The sequence below is a fragment of the Primulina eburnea genome, chromosome 6, assembly GCF_022965805.1.
Source record: "Primulina eburnea isolate SZY01 chromosome 6, ASM2296580v1, whole genome shotgun sequence".
Lineage (NCBI taxonomy): Eukaryota > Viridiplantae > Streptophyta > Magnoliopsida > Lamiales > Gesneriaceae > Primulina > Primulina eburnea.
In genome coordinates this window covers 31,850,773-31,872,127 of record NC_133106.1, presented here as the reverse complement: position 1 = coordinate 31,872,127, position 21,355 = coordinate 31,850,773, and the positions used below count along the sequence as shown (strand labels likewise).

The 21,355-nt window shown below is 31.0% G+C and overlaps 1 protein-coding gene across 2 annotated transcripts; it reads left to right on the top strand.

Moving 5' to 3' along the window:
* Window positions 1–12,084: 12,084 nt before the first annotated feature.
* LOC140834291 (uncharacterized) lies at window positions 12,085–20,883 on the top strand. Of its 2 annotated transcripts, XM_073199079.1 has the most exons (9): window positions 12,085–12,439; window positions 13,020–13,201; window positions 16,790–16,968; window positions 17,692–17,976; window positions 18,062–18,120; window positions 18,481–18,517; window positions 18,684–18,755; window positions 19,399–19,723; window positions 20,296–20,883. In XM_073199079.1, the coding sequence occupies exons 1-9, from the start codon at window positions 12,328–12,330 to the stop codon at window positions 20,722–20,724; spliced, it is 1,680 nt and encodes a 559-aa protein (XP_073055180.1). In that variant the 5' UTR covers window positions 12,085–12,327; the 3' UTR covers window positions 20,725–20,883. The 2 variants fall into 2 exon arrangements, with proteins under 2 accessions (XP_073055180.1, XP_073055181.1); XM_073199080.1 differs by lacking the exons at window positions 12,085–12,439; window positions 13,020–13,201 and adding an exon at window positions 15,943–16,205.
* Window positions 20,884–21,355: the final 472 nt, after the last annotated feature.

Below are 21,355 nucleotides of genomic sequence, written 5' to 3'. Positions count from 1 at the left end.
ATAATAGAGAGTCTTTTAACCAAACAAATTTAAATTTCTTATAAAGTATAGTAACATATTTGTTAACCCATTTTTTCTTTTCTCTTCGGGCACACTCCCACATGCTTCCACAACCCAATCCATCCACATGATAAATCTAATTTCAATATTCACAGATGAAAAATCCCAATTTATTAATAAGTCCAAAATCCCACGGTTCTTTCACGCATGTATCATTCCTCATGTCCGTTGTTTCGAATTGCTTTCTGTGAAAAACAGGTATTACACCGATTTGATCTTCTGGCAAAATTTTGATTTGAACTCGAAACCCATCTTCGTGTTTATAGCTCATTTTGTTGGCAAGTGAACAGATAATTGAGCACCTTCGACTTTGTTATGACATTGCATTTCATCTGATCTAAGAGCCAAAACCTCAGAACACAATCTTCTTAATTAGCATGCAAAAAGAAAAAAACTTTTCGTCTTTGAAATCATTTCATTTTTAACTCTATATATATTATGAGTAATAAATATTACTGAATTTTTGTGAAGATTTTATGTATTAATCTTTCGCAATATTGGCTAGAAATTATAGAGCTGGGTCAAATTCTTGTGAAACCTAAGCCACTGTTTCTTCGTCAGCCAGCCTGCAGTCAACGTACACAATTAATTTTAAGCATTTATTCATTCTTTCATTGGGATAAGTAAGCAATTGCCTAAAATGGAGCAGCTAGGTTTCGGTTTCTCTTCCACATCCCTTGTAGGGAAAATTTAATATAGTTTTCTAACATTAATTTTTCTAAAAAAAGAAAGAAAGAAAGAAAGAAAATATTCAAGGGATATATATTTTGCACACTATATAATAGAGAAGTTCAACCTGCGCTGAATTATAAAATTTCAAATTTTATAATTGATTTTATGTTTTCGATTCCCATTTTTTTTTCCAGTAATCAGAAACTAACAATAAATCGATGGTTTAGATTCCGGTCTCATATGAATTATGGATTCACACAAATTTTGGTAAAGTCTATCTATACTTAGCTTGTAATGTCAGGTGTAATAATCGATCAGTTGTAATACAATTTAAAATATTAAATTTATATGGTTAGATTAATCGATAGACACAAACAAGTTGGTCAAGAGTGAAGATTGCAAAAAGACAGAAATTGTGAAGGAATGAAAACTAACATCAGAGCACAGGAAAATAAAGCACAGGAAAATAAAGGGAAGCAATATTCCCTGTTTGGTTTCTTGCTTGAGTACTCATTGATGTTTTGGGCGACTTATCACACCTTCGAGTAGTCATTTCATTTGACAATTCTTTTAACTCTTCCTTCCATATTCTCTGTCAATCTTTACTCTGAATATTGTTTTCCAATATTTTCTTTTTAGGAATTTATTTTTAAAAAATAGTAATAATATTTGAGTTGCCTGGGAAATAATATTCTCCATGCACCAACATTTGTAATTTGTTGACCACCTCTTTTGAATCATTTGGAGAGGTAAAATTTCACTAGTTACATGTTTTTGGTGAAGTGTGCGTTTTTTATGGGCAATTGATATCGTAGGAGTTTAAGAAATGTACGAGTCTGCGTATATTAATAATTTCATGTGAAAAACTAAATAGATGTTTGATATCTTATATTTTTTTAAATGCTCAAAACCCCATATTTGTAATGATTACAAATGAATACAAAATTACATTTTTTTCTGTTTTATTTTTTAATCAAGCTGTGGTATTTTTACTTTATTGATATCAGTCTCATAATTTTTTCATATTTTACTGATATCAGTCCATAATTTTTACTCTTTTAAGGGAGTGATGTCATATAACGATTACAATCATACCGTATAAGGGCCATAAACATGTCATGCATATTAGGATTCTCATTATATCGAGCTGAATCATAACAAGCCCATTTAACATAGACCGGAAGAAAACGGGAAAAACTCGGAAACCATAGAATAATCATGCAACCGACATTTCGAAAATGCAACATCACGTCTACCGAAAAATCATCCACTTATAAAATTTCTTGCGCTTTATTGAACCGTTGGATCGGGCTTAAACTTTTACAGTACGTTCACAATTACATCAAATAAATTATGACGGTGGAGATCGAGTTCGGAAGTCTTTTGTACCTGCTTATAGACACAAAATCGTAGGTATGATGTTCATGCCTAAAATCTGGGTAGTTTTCTTGCGAAGACTATAAACGAAAAACTGACCGTTGGATTTGGCTGAAATTTGGATATGTTATTCAAATATGAAAGCATATGCTGAACAATAGATATCGGATATCAAGTACCCGAGCGAGAGAAACAAATTTCTGAACTTGGAAAGAATTTTGATGACTCGTACATAATTTTTGGGAGGAAATTTCGAAAATTGGATAGAAAACTCGAAAATTTCAGTGTGAATTCTGAATGAGAGATTCTCCTATTTATATAGGGGTGGTAAAAATCTTACCAAAATTCGATTGATATCCTTCCATAATTTGGAGATGTTTCTTCCATAAATTTCGAGATAATTTTTCATAAATATTGATATGCTTCTTTATTGACAAAAATTGTCTTGTATATAATATTTCCTTCCAATTAGCTGTATATACAGCCTTAATTTCAAATTTGCTGTGTATCTTGCACTAAATTTCGAATTACATATTATTGCTTGGAATTCAACTAACATGTATATTAAAATTTTCGAAATTATTATTTTTACAATAATACCATAACCCAAAATTTTGGGTTTGTATGCAATTTACTTGAGATTTTTTTAAAATCATATTTATATGTTATATGTGATAAATATAATTTTCAAGATCATCATGTATATGGATAACAATTTTGACATTGTTATGTTGTACTAGCATTGATGTGATCACATAAACAGCCGCATTGTAAGCATTGATTTTATAATAATTTCTCATTCAGACAAGATTAACATGAACTAATAGATGAATATTTTTAATGATATAATATAAATTATATGATATAATCTCCGGGTTGCCTGACTGAATATTGAAGTATCATGTAAATTCAAAATTTCCAGAAAAGAAAAAAAGATCAGGACGCATTAGAATATATTCGAGCAGAGAAAACACTAAAATAGACAAAGATAGATACATGTTACGTTTGGACAAATATTTTTAGAACATTTTTATAAAAGTGTTTTTTTTAAAAAAATATTAAATATTTTAAATTTTGTTTTCAGAACGATTATGCTCTTGAACAAATATGATCATATAGAAACGTTTCTATAGATAAAAATAATTAAGAAGCTGTTTGGATAATTATTTTATAAAACCTTTTAATTGCAAGTTTCTTTCTCATTTTTACCTTGTCTGTGATTTCTTAACCTATTTGACCTAAATTTTTTATTTTAAAAAAAAGTGAAAATACCTCTCGTGAATTATTCTTTAAATTATACTTGGAGATCAATTTTTTTTAAAAAAAATATCTTCACAAACTTTTTACAAAAATCTTGTTCAAATATATACTTTAATTTGTTTCGCCTGTAAAATAGTAAAAATATTTTTACAGTAATTATCCAAACAAATTTAAGCTAGTATGGTAAGTTTAATTACACGAAGCTATTGTCTATATAAATATTTAATGATATTTTGTCTATCTATAAAAACAAACCAATAAATAATTTTTTTTTCAAAAGAATACATAAACAACGATGTTAATAGGGATGTAAACGATCCAAACCAAACCAAACAGTATCAGGTTTGAGCTTGCTTTGTTTAAAATTGTTTGAGGCTCGAGCTCGAGCTCGACTCGAGCTTCTATTATCAGGCCCGAGCTCGGTTTGTATTAGAATTACTGAGCTCGAGAAAAGCTCGAGCTCGGCTCGTTAAAAGCTCGTTTAGTATGTTAATCAAGTCATGCTCGAGCTTGATTCATTAATAGCTCGTTTAGCATGCTTAACAAGCCTGGCTTGAGCTCGTCTCGTTTTCGAGCTCGATAAGCATATAATGGAGCTCGAGTTTGAGTTTGAATCGAGCTTGTTAAAAATTAAATATATCTATAAAATAATTTTAAATCAGACATAAAAATGTAAATTCATTCATAAATAACCAAAACGACACAAATAATAGCTAATTCATTCAACTCAACAAACGAGGCAAGCTCAAGCTTACGAGCCACCTAAACGACTCAAGCTGGAGCTCGAGCTGACGAGCCACCTAAACGAGCCGAGCTCGAGCTCGCGAGACTATTATCAAACATGTTTGCGAGCTCACGAGCTCAATATCCTTAGGCTTGAGCTTGGTTTGATTAAATTTTCGAGCTCAAAATCGAGCTTGAGCTTGGTTTGATATGATTAACAAACAAACTCAAACGAGCTTTTTATCGAGCCAAACTTCGAATAGCTCGCAAACGGTTTGGTTCATTTACATCCCTAGATGTTATGGAAAAACAATAAACAATTAGTGTCAATTCATTAAATTAATAAGGAAATCAAATTCCATAATCATGTCTTCGAGTATTAATGGATTTAGCTTGACTCGCTACAGTCCCTGCTATTCAAGTTGGCCCATATATTTAAAAGGCTTTACTCTTCAAAATAAAACTGTCCTCAAATTAATTTATTGAACCTATGCCTAATGGGAAAATTTTGAAAAATAAAAACTAAAAAATCTTAGTCAAATTAAGTTTTTGATTTGAGAGGTTTAGTTTTAAAAATAAAAATAAATTTGACCAAATTTATTTTACTATATATCTCGTATGGGAAACTAAAAAGAAGCTCTGATCGAAATTTAAAGTATTGAAAAAATAATTAATAAACGATAGATATATTTAATACTTCTTTCATGTCTTCTTATCTTTATATTTTACAATTTGATTTTTTTTTTCCCGATATGACGCGGATGTCATGTCGATCTCATCCCAATCGCACACACATATGTTATAAGTGCTCTAATATCAAGATTTTGATTAAAAAATGACAAAAAATCGAATGATAGATGATTAAAACTCGAATTTAATATATTAAAGAAACGAAGTCAATTTTGATTAAAAAGATGATTAAAATCGCAAAAAAAAACACATAAATGAGAAGACTGTAATTTTCCCTGCCGAGGTTCTTCTCAACAAAATGACAGTTTTATATTATCTTATAAAATTTTTATAATAGCAAAAATTAATGCAAAACTTTGGCCGATTTTTTGAGAAGCATGCGTAATTAGGGATAACCCGTTTGAGGCAAAAACTTGTGTGAGACAGTCTCACGGGTCATATTCGTGAGACGGATCTCTTATTTAGGTCACCCATGAAAAAGTATTACTTTTTATGCTAAGAGTATTACTTTTTATTGTGAATATGGGTAGGATTGACCCGTCTCACGGATTATGATCCGTGAGACGGTCTCACATGAGACTCACTCCCCGATTGAATAGTATTTTCATTTTTTTGTAGCCTATATTTCCTCTCTCTCAAATATATTTATTTATTTTTTTTTTGCATACAGAATAAGAAAATAATTGGAAATTTCAAGTTTAAAAACAAAATATTATTTTTTTTCTTTATTAAATTCATTAAAAAAATATTTTCACTTTTTTCAAGACTTAATTATATGATATATAAGTGGAAAACAATAATTTTTTTATTAGATATAGAAAACGAACTATATATTTAAGACAAACAAAAAATGAAATAAAATTTGTATAATTGAGAGAGGGAGTGACATTTTACATCAAAACATATTATTGGTATATATAGATTTATTTAACTATTTAATCTTTGATTAGCTTTTAGTTTGGTTCCACACCCATTCTCCAACAATATCAACACAAATGTCAACTTTATTTGAGCGGTGATGCTTTAATTACTTTACCTTTAAAGTCAAAAGGTGAAGATTTTGATTAATGGGCTAATTTTACAGCAATTATTGGCCTACCATTTCTTTATTATTACACAAATCGTATGATCAAATTAATTAGTTAAAGCCAATTTTGAATTAAAGCACTCACAATTGGGGGTGTTAAATGAATGTTATAACGTTTATTTAACATCACTCTCCATTGTGAGTGGATATTATAGAGATAGAGAGAGGGGCGTTCAACTCTCTATTTTATTTTTATTTTTTGCAATTGGCACGTGTTGGAATGCGTTTGTGTCTACACGTACGCGCAACAAAACACGTGGGCAGCCGTCCCACGCGTTTGCTTTTATTTGGTTTGCTTTTATTTTATCAACTATACAAATCAAAATTCCCTACATTTTCATGTGATCAGATGTTGGTTCATATTAATACCAGTGCTTTGTTGTATGCGTTACATGCGTGTATATTAGTTTATTTTTTCCTATAATATTTTTTGGATTTTGATAAGTTTTTTGTGATCTTATGCAATAATAAACTTGTAATATTCAAATACTCCAAATTTCTTTTGTATTAGATAAAATATTTAATGCAGCTGTACTATGCATGTGAATGACATTAATTCGATCAGGAAAAAATCAAATGCAAGTGTACGTACGTGGGAAAATAAATACTTTTCTTGATACCCGCAAAAATCATGGACTAAATTAAAGGCCAAAATAAAGAGAAAGTCACGACTTACGATGGGGCAAATATATATATATATATATATATATATATATATATATATATATATATATATATATGTAATTTATCGATATTCTACTAATTAATTTTAAAAGCGAAGTCGATTTTAAAATTAATTAGTAGAATATCGATAGTTTTGTAATTTATCGTAGAATAAAACAAAACATCTCTCTCTATGAGAATTATCGAAACGCCTTTTCCACGTGGCAGACAATTATTTTCATGTGATTAAGAAATGCCGAGGTCAATAAGCATACATATAAGTATACGTGAAAACAGTTATTCTTATTATATATTTTTTTTAGACAAAAACTTGTGTGAGACGATCTCACGGGTCGTATTTGTGAGACAGATCTTTTATTTGGGTCATCAAAAACTTGTGTGAGACGGTCTCACTGGTTGTATTTGTGAGACGGATCTCTTATTTGAGTCATCAATGAAAAATTATTATTTTTTATGCTAAGACATAGTTGGTACATGGGATAAGGGAGGAATTGATAAATAATCCTCCTTATCCCATGTTTGGTATCTTTTTAAAAAGCCCATGATAATATCATCAGCCCTTGATAAATAATTTTTTAGAAGGATAAAATGTCTTTTCTATTATGTGTGATAATTTTAATTTAATGATAAAATACACTACAAATTACTTAATTACATTCAATTTATAAATGATTTTTATAAATCTATGCTAGTAGGTAGAAATTAAAATCAAATAAATATTTTTATTTCTTTTTACATATTATAATTATATAATATGATAATTATATAAATGAATTCGAGATAATTATATAAATATTTTTTATAAATCTCAATAAAATTATTAGTATCACCCGATTAACCTAAAAAATTGATATTTGACTTGACTCACAAAATCAAAGCCTCAATTATCATATTATATAATATATAAAATTAGGTAAAAATAAATAAATCATGCAAGCACTATCGGCGCATGAACAGATAAAAAATATGAACTCAAGCAACAACTTTGAAATTATAAAATTTATTATGATAAGGTTAATTTTGTCATTACAATCCAATATATAAATTTAATAACTCTTATCAAAATCATACCAAACATTAAATATAATATCATACATCTTATTTATCCTTAACTAATCATTATATTATATATCGCATGTTTATCCTATCATGTGTACCAAACTATGCCTTAAGGATTTTCATAGTTTTAGAGAATCAATATAACAAACTTTAAATTCTCTTTTGTATATTTATATAGTGTTTCGTGTTATTAAGGTGTATTTCAAGTTCTCTAGTAGGGACATTTGAAATTTGTTTTACTTTGTGTGAATAAGTAATATATAATTTATGATTTCATCTATTGTTTTATTATTAACATAAAAATATAATCGAAATCTATATATTTTAAATATATCTTGTCAAATACACCATGAGACAATTTGATGTTTTCAGATCCTGAAGGATTACTTTATTGCATCAGGGAAAAAATTATTAATTGGCAATTTAAATACATAGAAAAAATAATTGAAACGTTTAAAGAAAAAAAAATTGGAGATTTACCGTGTAAATATTTACACGAAAATGCGTTTTCTTCCATTTGATGTGGACTTGAAACAATTCCGTAAGAAAAACGGGCAAGCTAAGCTCTTTTCTGATAAAAATGTTGACGTACGCATAGATTTGGACTTCTTTTTCAATGGATTTCCTTTTCATGTTAATATATATATATATATATATATATATATATATATATATATATATATATAATTTTGATACGCTAATCACATCTATGTCCATAACAAAACGACACTCATCTATTAAATATGACAAAACATATCCAAATTGTACATTCAATAGATGATTATCACTTCAATGATTAGCACAGTGGATAGAAATAATATCACACGCACACACATATATATATGTATATATATATATGGACAAAAACTTGTGTGAGACGGTCTCACGGGTCATATTTGTGAGACAGATCTTTTTATTGGGTCATCCATGAAAAAGTATTACTTTTATGCTAAGAGTATTACTTTTTATTGTGAATATGGATAGAGTTGACCCGTCTCACGGATTAAGATCCGTGAGACGGTCTCACATGAGACTAACTCATATATATGAGGTTATTTATAGTTTTTTATATTTATATTACATATATATAAATTTTAATTTTGAAAAAAGAACTAAAGGGGTCATTATTCATCATAGCTCCTTCTAATTCATCAATTTTTTTTTATAAAAAAAGTGAAGATACGAATAAGAAAAGGAATAAACTCAAATGACAAAACTTGTGTGAGACGGTCTCACAAGTCATATTTGTGAGACGAGTCTCTTATTTGGTCATCCATGAAAAAATATTACTTTTTATGCTAAGAGTATTACTTTTATTGTGAATATGGGTGGGGTTGACTCGTCTCACAGATTAAGATTCGTGAAACGGTCTCACATGAGACTCACTCAACTCGAAGAACCCATGAAAAAGATATGTCGGGTTTATTTTATTTTATTATCCTTAAACCATAAGTTTAGGGTTTCATATATTCAGGTAAAGTCAAAATGAAATCGTTTCAATGAAAAAGATAAACTTATCATGACATTTTTTTCCTTCCCCGGTAAATAAAATTATATTACATGATGCAAATATTCTGGATATGCACAAACTAATACATTAATATATCTCAAATTTTAAACAATCAAAACTCCAATTTCTGAGTCAAAATGATATATAAATTGTTCAAATTTCTGAAAAAAGGTAATTCAACACCAAATCACTCTGAATGGTCATCATAGCAAATCGCACATGGAACCAATCACGAATCTTTACGAAACCGACAGTAAAAAAAAGTTTCTTATCTATTACGAGACAATATGTCATATCTATATTCGTTAAACGGATGAAAATTAATATTTTTGATATAAAAATTAATATTTTTTTTTGTCAACATGTGCACATGATTTCTCATCGCCAAAGAGGTTTTGATTTAATCCTTTTCCTGTTCACAAGTTTTACTATTAGCAATGAGGTTAATTTATCGCTAAAACATAAATTAAAGCTCGATTTCGATTACATCGCGATTTACCAAATTTCGAGCAATAAAACATTTTCTCCAAGTGAAGATCAACCAAAACTTTGACACAGATAGACATTAAATACTAGATTCAATCAACTAAAACCCTCTTGTTGACAACAATTAGTATGAACTAATCACCATCACAAACACAAATCACATGCAATTCGAGTACGTACATTTTGGATCTAAATTGACACGATTTAATTTGATGCAAAAATATTTTCATGATTAATATAATTTTTTTAAATTAATTTATTCCTTAAACTCAGTTCTTTATTTTGTAAATTTTGTATTAAATTCGTATTTGATACAGTGGAGAACATTTTATTTAAAAGTTATCTAATCTAACTTTTTTGTAATGTGTGATGAATAAATCCTTGTTCTAGAGTTTCCACCTCGTCGTCTTTATCTGTTGATATAAATCAAAGTTTTGTTTATTTAATTAATTCATGTATTTTAATTTCTTTTTTAATGATACGTTGGCAAAGTTTATTTATTAGGATTCATTCATGCACGCCCATAAATTAATACATACACGAATAAGTTTAATATGAGACGATTTCACATATTTATATCTATCTGATCGATCGAATCGATTCATATCTAAAAAAATAATAATATTTTTGATATAAAATAATATTCATGATTCAAGTCGAACATGAGATCGATTTTTTTAAATTCACTCGTGAAGTGATAATTTTTTGTAAATTTATAATAATATATTTGATTGGACTCGCAAGTGTTCGGCTATCATTCCACCACGCAAATTCTCCACTCTTCCAGATCCTCATAATTTATAACCCATTATCATAAAAAAGGTTTTTTTTTAAAAAAATTAATTAGGTCAATAATAAATTAGTGTAAAGTACTCGAGTGAACCAATTTTTTTGGCAAAAATTTATGTGAGATGGTCTCACGGGTCGTATTTGTGAGACGGATTTGTTATTTGGGTCTTCGGTGAAAAAGTATTACTTTTTATTGTGAATATGGGTAGGGCCGTAGGGTTGACCTGTTTTACAGATTAAAATCCGTGAGACGGTCTCACATGAGACTCAAAGGAAATTGTATTTTTAATCCTAAAAGTTGCGATAAATTCATGCTGAAATTATGTCACGTAACACCTTGGCTATGCTTAAAAAAGATGCCCTTTCCATTTGGCTTTTCTGGTTTCTTCCAGACAATTATATTTTATCTTATTTTCACATTCTTGAAAATAATAACTAACTTCAATTATATTATAATCAAAATATAATAATTTTCAATTTTAAATATATGATTTGATTCATGGTATGCATATGCCTCTTACGAAAAAATCTATTGGGATAACATAACTAACTAAAATAAAATTTGTAATTTTAGTCCCGTTCTTGAAGATAATAACTAATTTCAATTATATTATAATCAAAATATAATAATTTTCAATTTTAAACATATGATTTGATATCATGGTATGCATATGCCTCTTACGAAAAAATCTATTGGGATAACATAACTAATTAAAATAAAATTTGTAATTTTAGTCCCGTAAGTTAGATCTATTTTTTTTTTGTCTTGTAATTTATTAAAGTTTAATTTTCATATAATAAATTAGATTTTTTTTGTTTTTTTTTCTCGAAACCATTAAATCTATCAAATATGATTTATTTGACATCGATTCTATCATACATCATATATGTAGGAGAATAAAGATCGTATTATTCAAATTAATGTGATGAAAAACATGGAAAAATAAAAGACTATGACCCTAATACTAAAATGAGAGGAAAAAGTTTATTGTTTCTCTTTAATTTGTTTATGAATATATTAGTGTGTGATATATGCTTTATTTTTGTCACATATGATATTATTATTGCCAAATAATACCATATCCGATGGATTTAGTGATTTGAGAAAAAAAATATCGTAACAAAAAAAATCTAAATTACCGTATAAAAATCAAACTTTAACAACTTACTAAAACAAAAAATAGTTCAACTTAGGACTAAATGACAATTTTTACACTAACCAAATTCATCACATTCTCCTATTCAACTTCCAAGAACACTATTATTAGAAGAATTATAAATATTTAATATTTATAAGAAATAGTAATAGCATAAATGTAAAATAAACTTTAGTTATTTAGTTTTGAGAATAATTACATTTCCTTGATTGTCTTGGGGAAAAACGACAGACTTCTTTGGTTCTCAAATTAATTTACCCTAATTTTCGAGCCCCTATTTAATTTAAAGAAATTGATGGGAAAAACAGAATAAATTGCCCAATTTTTTTAATTAATTAATTAAAAGTAAGATTCAAAAATAGTAAATTAGTTAAACTGATAATTAGGAATAAGGACAAGGGCCAAAAAAGCAAAGCACTAGACTTTCAGAACATCACCGCTGCTTTCTTCACTCATTCACTTACTCCATTTACACGCGGTCCTTTTTAGCCGCCACCCTACTCCCTCTCAATGTATATATATAGATGTATGTATGTATATATATTATATATATATATATACTCTCCTCTGAGGAGATCTTTGTTTAACAAGGTTTCTCCAAGATTTTCCTCTGTTTACAAGCCCAAATATTTATTTTTCTGAAGAAATAAATTAATCGTAACAGAGAGAGAATGTGAATTGAATGACCCCTCTATTCGTGACAAGGAAAATAATAAACGAATGATACGAGGTCTCATATGAATTGTTGATGTGGGATTTGCTGCTTCGAGAATATGGAACCGAGGGACCTTTCGTTCTTGGCTGTTATTTTCATTGCTCTCTCCATTTTCTTGAGCTCAAGCTTTGCACTTTCCCACCCAAGGGAACCTTTCAAGGCTTTCTTCGGTTGGTTCATGCATCTCTTTGAGATTTTGGCAACTGGGTTGTGTTTATTTTTATTTTAATGTTGGTGTTATTAATGTTCATATTCTATTGCTGGCAAGTCGTATACGTTTTCTTGGGTGATTTGGAAACTGGGATTGGATTCTTTTGTCATTTTTCGCGCCTTTAATGCGGTAGAGTAGTTCTTGGCTTAATGGTAAGCTTTTTATTAATGATCATATACTGCCTCTTACATTTCCTTTGTTTCTTTGATTCTAAAGCTGGTTGGAGGCTTGTAAAGCTTCTTTCTTTTCTTTTCTTTTTTGATGTCCTTAATAAAATTTCTGGCATTGGAATTAAGTAAATGTGCAATTCAATTCTAGTATTTTTATTGTCTTACGGAATGCGGCAGAATATTGAAATTGAAATTTGATTTGTGTACAACAGTTTATCTCACTATTGGGATTGCCTATATTACACTCTATCCTGTTTATTTCAGACAACGGACGTTAAATTTTCTGTCTTTATAGATGCTTAATTCATTTTTGTCAATGAGGTTTCATTTCTTCTCATTAATTTAATTTCAATTATGACACATATGCAGGAGAAGAAAATTTGGGGTCATGGAAGGATGAACTATCGAGTGCTGCTGCAGAAGCTCCAGGACCGGCCAACGATGTGAAAACTCTTATATTGGCAGGGAACAGGACAAAGAGGCCTGACATTCTTGCCGGATTTCATAAATACAGAGGTGGATGGGACATTGCCAACAGACATTACTGGGCTGTAAGCCCTGTCCTCCTTGCTTTACAATGACACCTTCTCTTATGATAATCACTTGACAACCGAGTTCATGTTTTAGCCCTCACCTGCACTAAGACGAAAAAAGTTTTTCACAGCCTATTCAATACATTAAACATGTATTCGCTCAATGGAAAAGTCAGGGATCACGTCGTGCCTCCTTAACTGTTTGATAAAAATTAGGCCGATATCTGTTGACATACATATCATCATTAACACGAGTCCTTGAAAAAAATTGAAGTAGTGTGTTTGATATAGAAATGTCATGGATGCTTCTGGAGAATTTTTTATTAAGCAAATGATACTGTGACTAATCTGATGTGTAGCCATAATAGTCCTTGATGTTAGTGCTTGTTTGGCATTTTTATGCTCTCAAAGATTTTGTAGAAAACAAGAATGAAAATATTACTTTTTTGTCTTTACTGGTATGCATCACAAACATCGTATGGTCTGATTGCCTTTGAACATAACCATGTTTCTTTACTGATCTCGAGAATTTTTCCAGCCAAGCTCTCGGAGATTGCTTCAATCCATACAAAAACTTATTTAATTTGCATATCATTCCCCCAAATTGTTTCTCGAAGCCCGGTGGAGCATCCATAAACACTTCTTCCTCCAATTTGCCATTTAGAAATTCATTCCTTATATCCAACTGATACAATGGCCAATTAAGGTTTGCAGCCAGGAAAAGTAATATTCTGATTGTATTCAATTTTGCAACAGGTGCAAAGGTCTCTTGGTAGTCAATACCAAACGTCTGTGTGAAACTTTTTGCAACTAGTCTTGCTTTATAACGTTCCAAAGATCCATCTGAATTAAGTTTCACTCTGAAAACCCATTTACAACCCATAGTTTGTTTTCCTTCAGGAAGGTACATTATCTCCCATGTTTCATTTTTAGCAAGAGCATTCATCTCTTCAAGGACAGCTTTCTTCCATTCTGGAACGTTTAGAGCTTCCTGTATAGTTCTAAGCGCCATTGTAAGATTTAGTAAAGAGGGAGATTTTGGTTCATTAATAGTGAGTTCGAGTACAATACCTAGATTCAAATAGTTTTGGACAGGATCTGTACTTGGTTCAGACATTTGGTCGTGTGGAGTCATGGAGTCTTGTTTGTTCTGAGATCGTTTTGTTCTCCTGTAAACTTGGCCAAACAATCTTCATCATCAACTCGTGCTCTAGTATCAAGATTTTGAACAAGTGCTAACTCGGGTGTATCAATGTCCATATTAATCATGCCATAAAAAATAGGGCCCTATCCACATTCTCTATGGTGTCAAATTCAAGCTCAAATATAGAGTCTTCTACCTGACTCCCCTTTTGAAGAGGAGTGCCAAAAAAGGTTTGAGATTCAAAAAATGTTACATCCATAAACATACATATTATATATATATATATATATATATATATATATATATATAATATTTATCACGAGTATGATGATGCACGTGAACAAAAAACATACAACCAAATACTTTCAGTGTTAAATCAGAAGAAAAGTGAGACATGGGAAAGGTTTTCTTAAAAAGACTCAATGGTGAGGCAAAATTCAACACTCTTAAGGCATTCTATTAATCAAATATGTAGCAGTCAGAATAGCTTCGCCCCATAAATATTTTAGGTACTCTGGTAGTGAACATGAGTGACCTAACTACTTCAAAGAAATGCCTATTATATCTTTCTGTGAGTGACCTAACTACTTCAAAGAAATGTCTATTATTTCTTTCTGCGACTCTATTTTGCTGAGATGTTTGAGTGCGAGAATTGTGATGGATTATGCCTTTGTGCAGAAAAAAATCCCAAAAACTTATTAAAATATTATTTCCCATTGTCACTTTTGAACACTTAGATTTCTTTTGAAATAGTGTTTCTAGAGAACGAATCCAGAAATTAAAGTTGAAGGTGGACTTGAACTTAACATAATAAAAGTTAATATATATATATATATATGAGATATTAATATGAAAATAGTTAGCAAAATGACTTTGGTATATTTTTTTAAAAAAAAACCTATGGTTCCTAGCATATTGGAAATAAGAGAGTTAATTTTCAAAAAAGAAGTTTAATCAATATCATTTTTCAAAATTTATATATTATTTAAATTAATATGTATCTCGTGTAATATGAGACAAATTTCACTTAGATTCAAAATTTACATTTTAAAACTATTTTTAATATATTTTAAATGTACTTTCAAAATTAAATTCTATTAAATAAAAGAATTGATAAAATAAATCTATCACTTTTATGAGTTATTTGCACCAAACCTCATTTGAAATATCGAAAATCTACATTTATTTAATGTGAAAGTTAAATAGGTATTTTAGATATTAACTTTTATGAGTCATTAGCACCGTGATATCTTTTAAAAAAAATTAGACTGTGCTTAAATCTCTATATATATTTACCAAAAAAAATTAGAATTGGTTTGAATCTCTATAACTCTTTGTAAAAAAAAATTGGGCTGGGCTACAGCCCAGGACGGGCCAAGCATAGGTCCGTCCCTGAGTGTTTCAATCATTGTGTAGAAATTTTTAAAAATTTACTCCGATTATGATTTATCAGTAAGTAGATAGACCCAAGTTAAAAGTGTGTGATCATCAATAAATGTGATAAACTATTTTTTGCCAGAAAGAGTTGGTGTCTTGAAAAGTCCCCACACATCACTGTGAATGAGCGAAAAAGGTTTTTATGCTTTATATGGGTGGGCCCTTGTCACATACCCAGACACACTGCAGAAACTTGTTGGGACTTGCATGGCAAACCACCTAACAGGAAGCCAAAATCTTTTAAACAAAAAGGCAGTGGTGGCAATGGGGGTTTAAGGGCTTATCAATCTGGTACTGAAAACCAAGATAATGCAGACAAATCTTCAGGGGGAGTCTCTTTCATTAAGGAACAGCTAGACCAACTGTATTATAAGCTCTTTCACTCTACACATTTTTCAAATTCTAGTACTGTCCCAGCATCTTGTTCTCTAGCACAGATAGGTAATTACTTACAATCTGTTGTTCTCAATGTGTCAATGGCCCTTGGATAATAGATTCAGGTGCTACGGATCATATGACGGGATCATTCAGGCTGTTTCACTCCTATATCAATCTAATATTATGACAAAAAAAAGACTATTTTTATTCTTATTTTTTACAGATTTGTTGCATTCTTGTGCAGTAGTTTGTGAAGTACAAGAGTTTTAATTTTTTTTTGGTTTTGTTGATTTAGTTGAAAATGTGTATTGCTAACAGAGAAACTTGAGATAGAAAGCTTATCCTATGGATGAATGCTGTTCCTGTGTTAAATATTGTTTAAGACATGATGTTAATTAGTATCCTACTCGTAATTCATCCTACAAACTGAAGTAAACAATGATTGTTTTACGAGATGACGAAAGTAGTTTATAATCAATCATTGTTCATTAAATATTTGGTAATCAAGCATCGGTGTTAGCTTGTGACAGATGTTGTTTCATAACATGTATTTATTTTTGCCTTGTCAATTAATATTGCAGTGGTAAATGTTAATATGTTAGTGATTATGGATATTGTAATCCCTTGCTTATTTATTTTTGTATCAGTCTGTTGGATTTATGGGTGCTGCAGCTTTCATTGTCGCGGTTTTGTGGTTTATTTCATTTGCCTTGGCTCTTATTATCCATCATTTCTGTGGATGGAAAATATCTATCAATGGCAAAGAATCAAGCTGGTCACTCAGGATATGTCTTGTCCTACTTATCATCTTCACCAGTGCTGCAGCGTAATAATCTAAACTCGCTCCATTTTGCAATAATTAAAAGTAACTATCAAATGCTTGAATGGTTTTATTCAGAGTTTGTTGGTAATTTAATTTGCATGGTTTCAAGTCTCTGTCTGAAGTCTGTTTTATGCCAGCATCTTATTTTGTGTCGCACAATTACTTGTCCCGTTGTACTTTTTTGACAATTTTTGAGATAATTAATATGGTTCCCTGCGATCTACAATCCATGTGACTGTACCGAACTATATATCATTAGGGAAGAAAAGGTCACATTTCAAGCATTTATCTCATGAGCATGGACGTGCTAGATTATTGGGATCTTATGATGACATATATGTTCCGTACTAAGTATTGTTCCATACTAAGTATAGCTTCGCTTACATTTTTATTCCACTTCCGCTGCAACATTTGATGCATTATTTAAGGTCTTTCTTCCCTTTGACACCCAACTCTTAATGAGGATATAAATGTGTTACTATATAAAGGGGTCGAATACGTTTCTGTTTAAGGGAACTCTCCTGAAAACTTTTTGCAAACTAACTCATGGTTGATGTTTTTGCATCTTTAGAGTCGAGTACACAACTGTATTTCAGACAAATATCTATGACTAAAATGCAATCCTCCCATTGTATAGTTTATGTCCATTTACTATTATATTTTTGTCTCTGGATATCATGTGCAGAGTATATTGATTTTTTCTGTGATGTACCTCTTTGTCAACAGGATTGGATGTATTTTACTTTCTGTAGGACAGGATAAATTTCATGGAGAAGCATTTCATACTTTGAACTATGTTGTAAACCAGTCAGAGTACACAGTGCAGACACTAAAAAATGTCACGGAATATTTGTTGCTGGCAAAAACTGTCAGTGTAGCCCAGATTTTCCTTCCTTCAGATGTCAAGGATGATATCGACCGGTTAAATGTGGAGTTAAACAGTGCAGCAGATACTTTGGAGCAGAAGACCGACGAAAACTCGGGAAAAGTACGCAAAGTCTTCAATACAGAGTATGTTGTTTATATACCACCCATGGTATTTTTGTGACTGAATTTTCGACTCATGTAATATTTTTAACCAGTCACCTTATTGTAGGAGAGCAGTACTGATAGTTGTCGCAGTGGTGATGCTTCTCATATCCATTCTAGGTCTTGGTACGTTCTGCTACAGCGCCTAAAACCCTGTCGGACGAATTTCATCTTTTACCAGTAAAATCAAAAGTTTGTTTACGAAGTTTGGTTGATTACAGAATAGCATTGCCGTAACTTTTACAAAAATAGTTTTGAGAGGAAAGAAATGTCTACTGCTTTCATAAAAACGAAAGGTTGAATTTTTTTATTATTTATCTCAGCCAATTATTTGTTACAGCTTTACTGCTCCTTTCATAGCTTGAATTTTTTTATCGTCCTAGCTCTTTTTATAAGTGGCCTAACTCTGGTCTAGATAAAGAAATTCTCATATTTAGTACTTTATATTTATATGTTAGCTATTGAGAGTGTATTTTCTAATTGTAGTGCTATCTGTCATCGGCCATCAACATGCAATTTACATGTGAGTTCCTTTCCTTTCCTTTTCTTTTCTTTTTCAGCCCTTTTATGCTTTTCCAGGTTATATAGTTGATGATTACATTATTAAATAAGGATTCCTTGAATTCAAGGAAAAGTATTTTAGAGTATCTTGTTTGTAAAATTTCTGATGTTCCATTATATTGCTACAGATTCATCACCAGCGGATGGTTACTCGTCTCAGTTACGTTCATTCTTTGTGGAGTTCTTGTTATTCTGAACAAGTAAGACACTTTTGTTGCAGATGACTTTTCTTTACTTTCTTTTATAGGGTTTTTGACGGTTTGATACAAGGTTCGGCATGAACTAGAGGCTACCTTTTAGTGTTATATTATTCAACTATGGATTTAGTTTAGGCTTTAACAGATGAATAGTTCTCACAGTTTTAAAAATTATGACTTATTCGTACCCTTTTATATAACCCTACAACTACACCTCATTGTTGCTACAACTCAAGAATGATAAACTCATTATTACTGTTAAATGGTTACAATTACCCCTCTTGTCCTATGTGTCACAGCGATCGAGTTGTTACTTATATTCATTAGTTTTGTACATGATATGCATTTTTTCCTGTAAGTGTGACAATAAGGAGTGTATGCTTATGGAGTTATGGTTGTTTCAAGGATATTGAAAGTCGGTGTAGGTTTCAACAATATAATTTGTATGTTTGGCTCAACTCATATGCAATGTTAATATTGAGCCTCTGCGTACTTGATTTTGATACTTAATTACTTCTGGGTCATGCCCTAAATGGTAAAGATGGAAATTTCCGAATTCTGGGAGCAATCTTGGTGTACCCAAAGTGATCTTTAAAATCAATGCTCTTTGTGCATTTGAAAAGCTGCTTTGTATTATGTGTTTCAGCGCAATAACTGACACATGCGTGGCCATGAGCGAGTGGCTCGAAAATCCTCATGCCGAAACTGCACTAAGCAACATCCTTCCTTGTGTTGACCAGAGAACAACGAACCAAACTCTGTTCAAGAGCAAACAAGTGATCAACGATATTGTTAACATTGCCAATGGATTTGTAGGCTCTATTGCCAACTCAAATCCACGCCCACACGCTGCTTCACATTATTACAACCAATCAGGTCCTCTGATACCTCCACTGTGCTATCCTTACGACACCCAGCTGCAAGATCGTTCGTGTTCAGCTCAAGAAATTTCAGTTGACAATGCTTCTCTGGTAAGCAGCTCTGATGCAGTTGATACTCTTTTGCATCTCTGCTGAAACTTTTTCGCATCTCTCTGAAGAAAATTATTCAATGAGTGGGGCAAGGTGTTTTGTGGTCACTACCTAAAACTTAAATTAAAAATTTTCACTGCTTGAGCACTTGAGCTTAATCTACCAGTGAATTGGCCTTGAGTCAACTCAAATGCTTATCGAGCCACTTTAATGCTAGCTCAAGAAGCTCGAGCACCAATCAAGCTCTAGCTTGAAGAAGGTTGTGGCGGTTAAAGTTTCCTTCATAAAAATTATAGGCAAAACCAGATAATTTATGAAATAGTACGATCACTTTAAATTAGATCAAAATTGTTTGTAAAATAAATATCGAGTTCAAGCAGCTTGAGTACTCCTCCAACCCAATTAAAGCATGGGCAAGTTTGCCTCAATTTACTACTTAAACCCGATTCGAGCTTAGCTCAAAGTGACTTCAAGCCAAGCTTGTACTCGCAAGCAGCTTGATTTACTTGAACCTCTCAAGTATGGCCAATAACTTGAGTAATGATTAACATACTTCATTTTCATGGCTTCAGGTTTGGCAGAACTATACTTGCACGGTATCAGCAACTGGCCTTTGCAGCAGTAGTGGTAGACTCACTCCCGGCATGTACGCAGAACTGGTGGCAGCAGTAAACGTCAGCTATGCCCTCAAACATTACACCCCGCCTCTCTTAAACTTTCAAAATTGTAATTTTGTACGAGATACTTTCAGAAACATCACCAAAAACTATTGTCCTCCATTGGTGCACAATCTTCGCCTTGTAAATGTAGGACTAGCACTTATATCAGTAGGAGTCATGCTGAGTCTTGCCCTATGGATGCTGTACGCGAACCACCCCCGAAGGGAGGAAGTGTTTGCTAAGATCTCATCAAGAATAAGAGACAGCTTCAGTGGCAACAAACGCAGATATAGTGAGAATAATGTAACATCAAGTACAAATATTCCACGCATTGGAGTTTAGACTAGAGTTTGGTGGGAATGAAATTTTGGCTGATAGTCATTTTGCATAAATGCATTATACTTTCAGCTATACATGTATGGTAAAATCATCATTATGACTGTTCTTTAGTTGTATAATTTTATCTCCAAACCAACCAATCTCACCTATAATTCTTATTTACTATTTTTTTCTTCTTCTGAATATCAGCTCAATTATGGGCTAATTACACCAATTCCTTGCGAAAAAATGTTAAAGGTATGAACATAGGACAATACATCATTTATTTTTTTAAATAAAATATATTTAACTCACATTTTATAAAAATTCAAGAACATTTACCTTTTCTGATAGAGTTTTGTGCCTGATTTTTAAAATACGTGGTCTAAAATATTATTGATTTTACAGAGTTTTTTTTGTTTTTTTCCCTTAAATTTAGCACAAGGGGTATTAATGTAATTTGCTCGTTTAGGAGTGTTGACGCAATTAGTCATAAATTTTTTAAAATTCCATTAGTTTACAATTCAATACAAATCCGAAATCTCAAAAAGTCCAGGTCATTAAATTAGGCCCCAAGAACCCTCGAAGCTAAATGAGTGTATTGTTTTTGGGATAGATTATTTATGCGTTATTAAATGGAAAACTATTTTTTTAT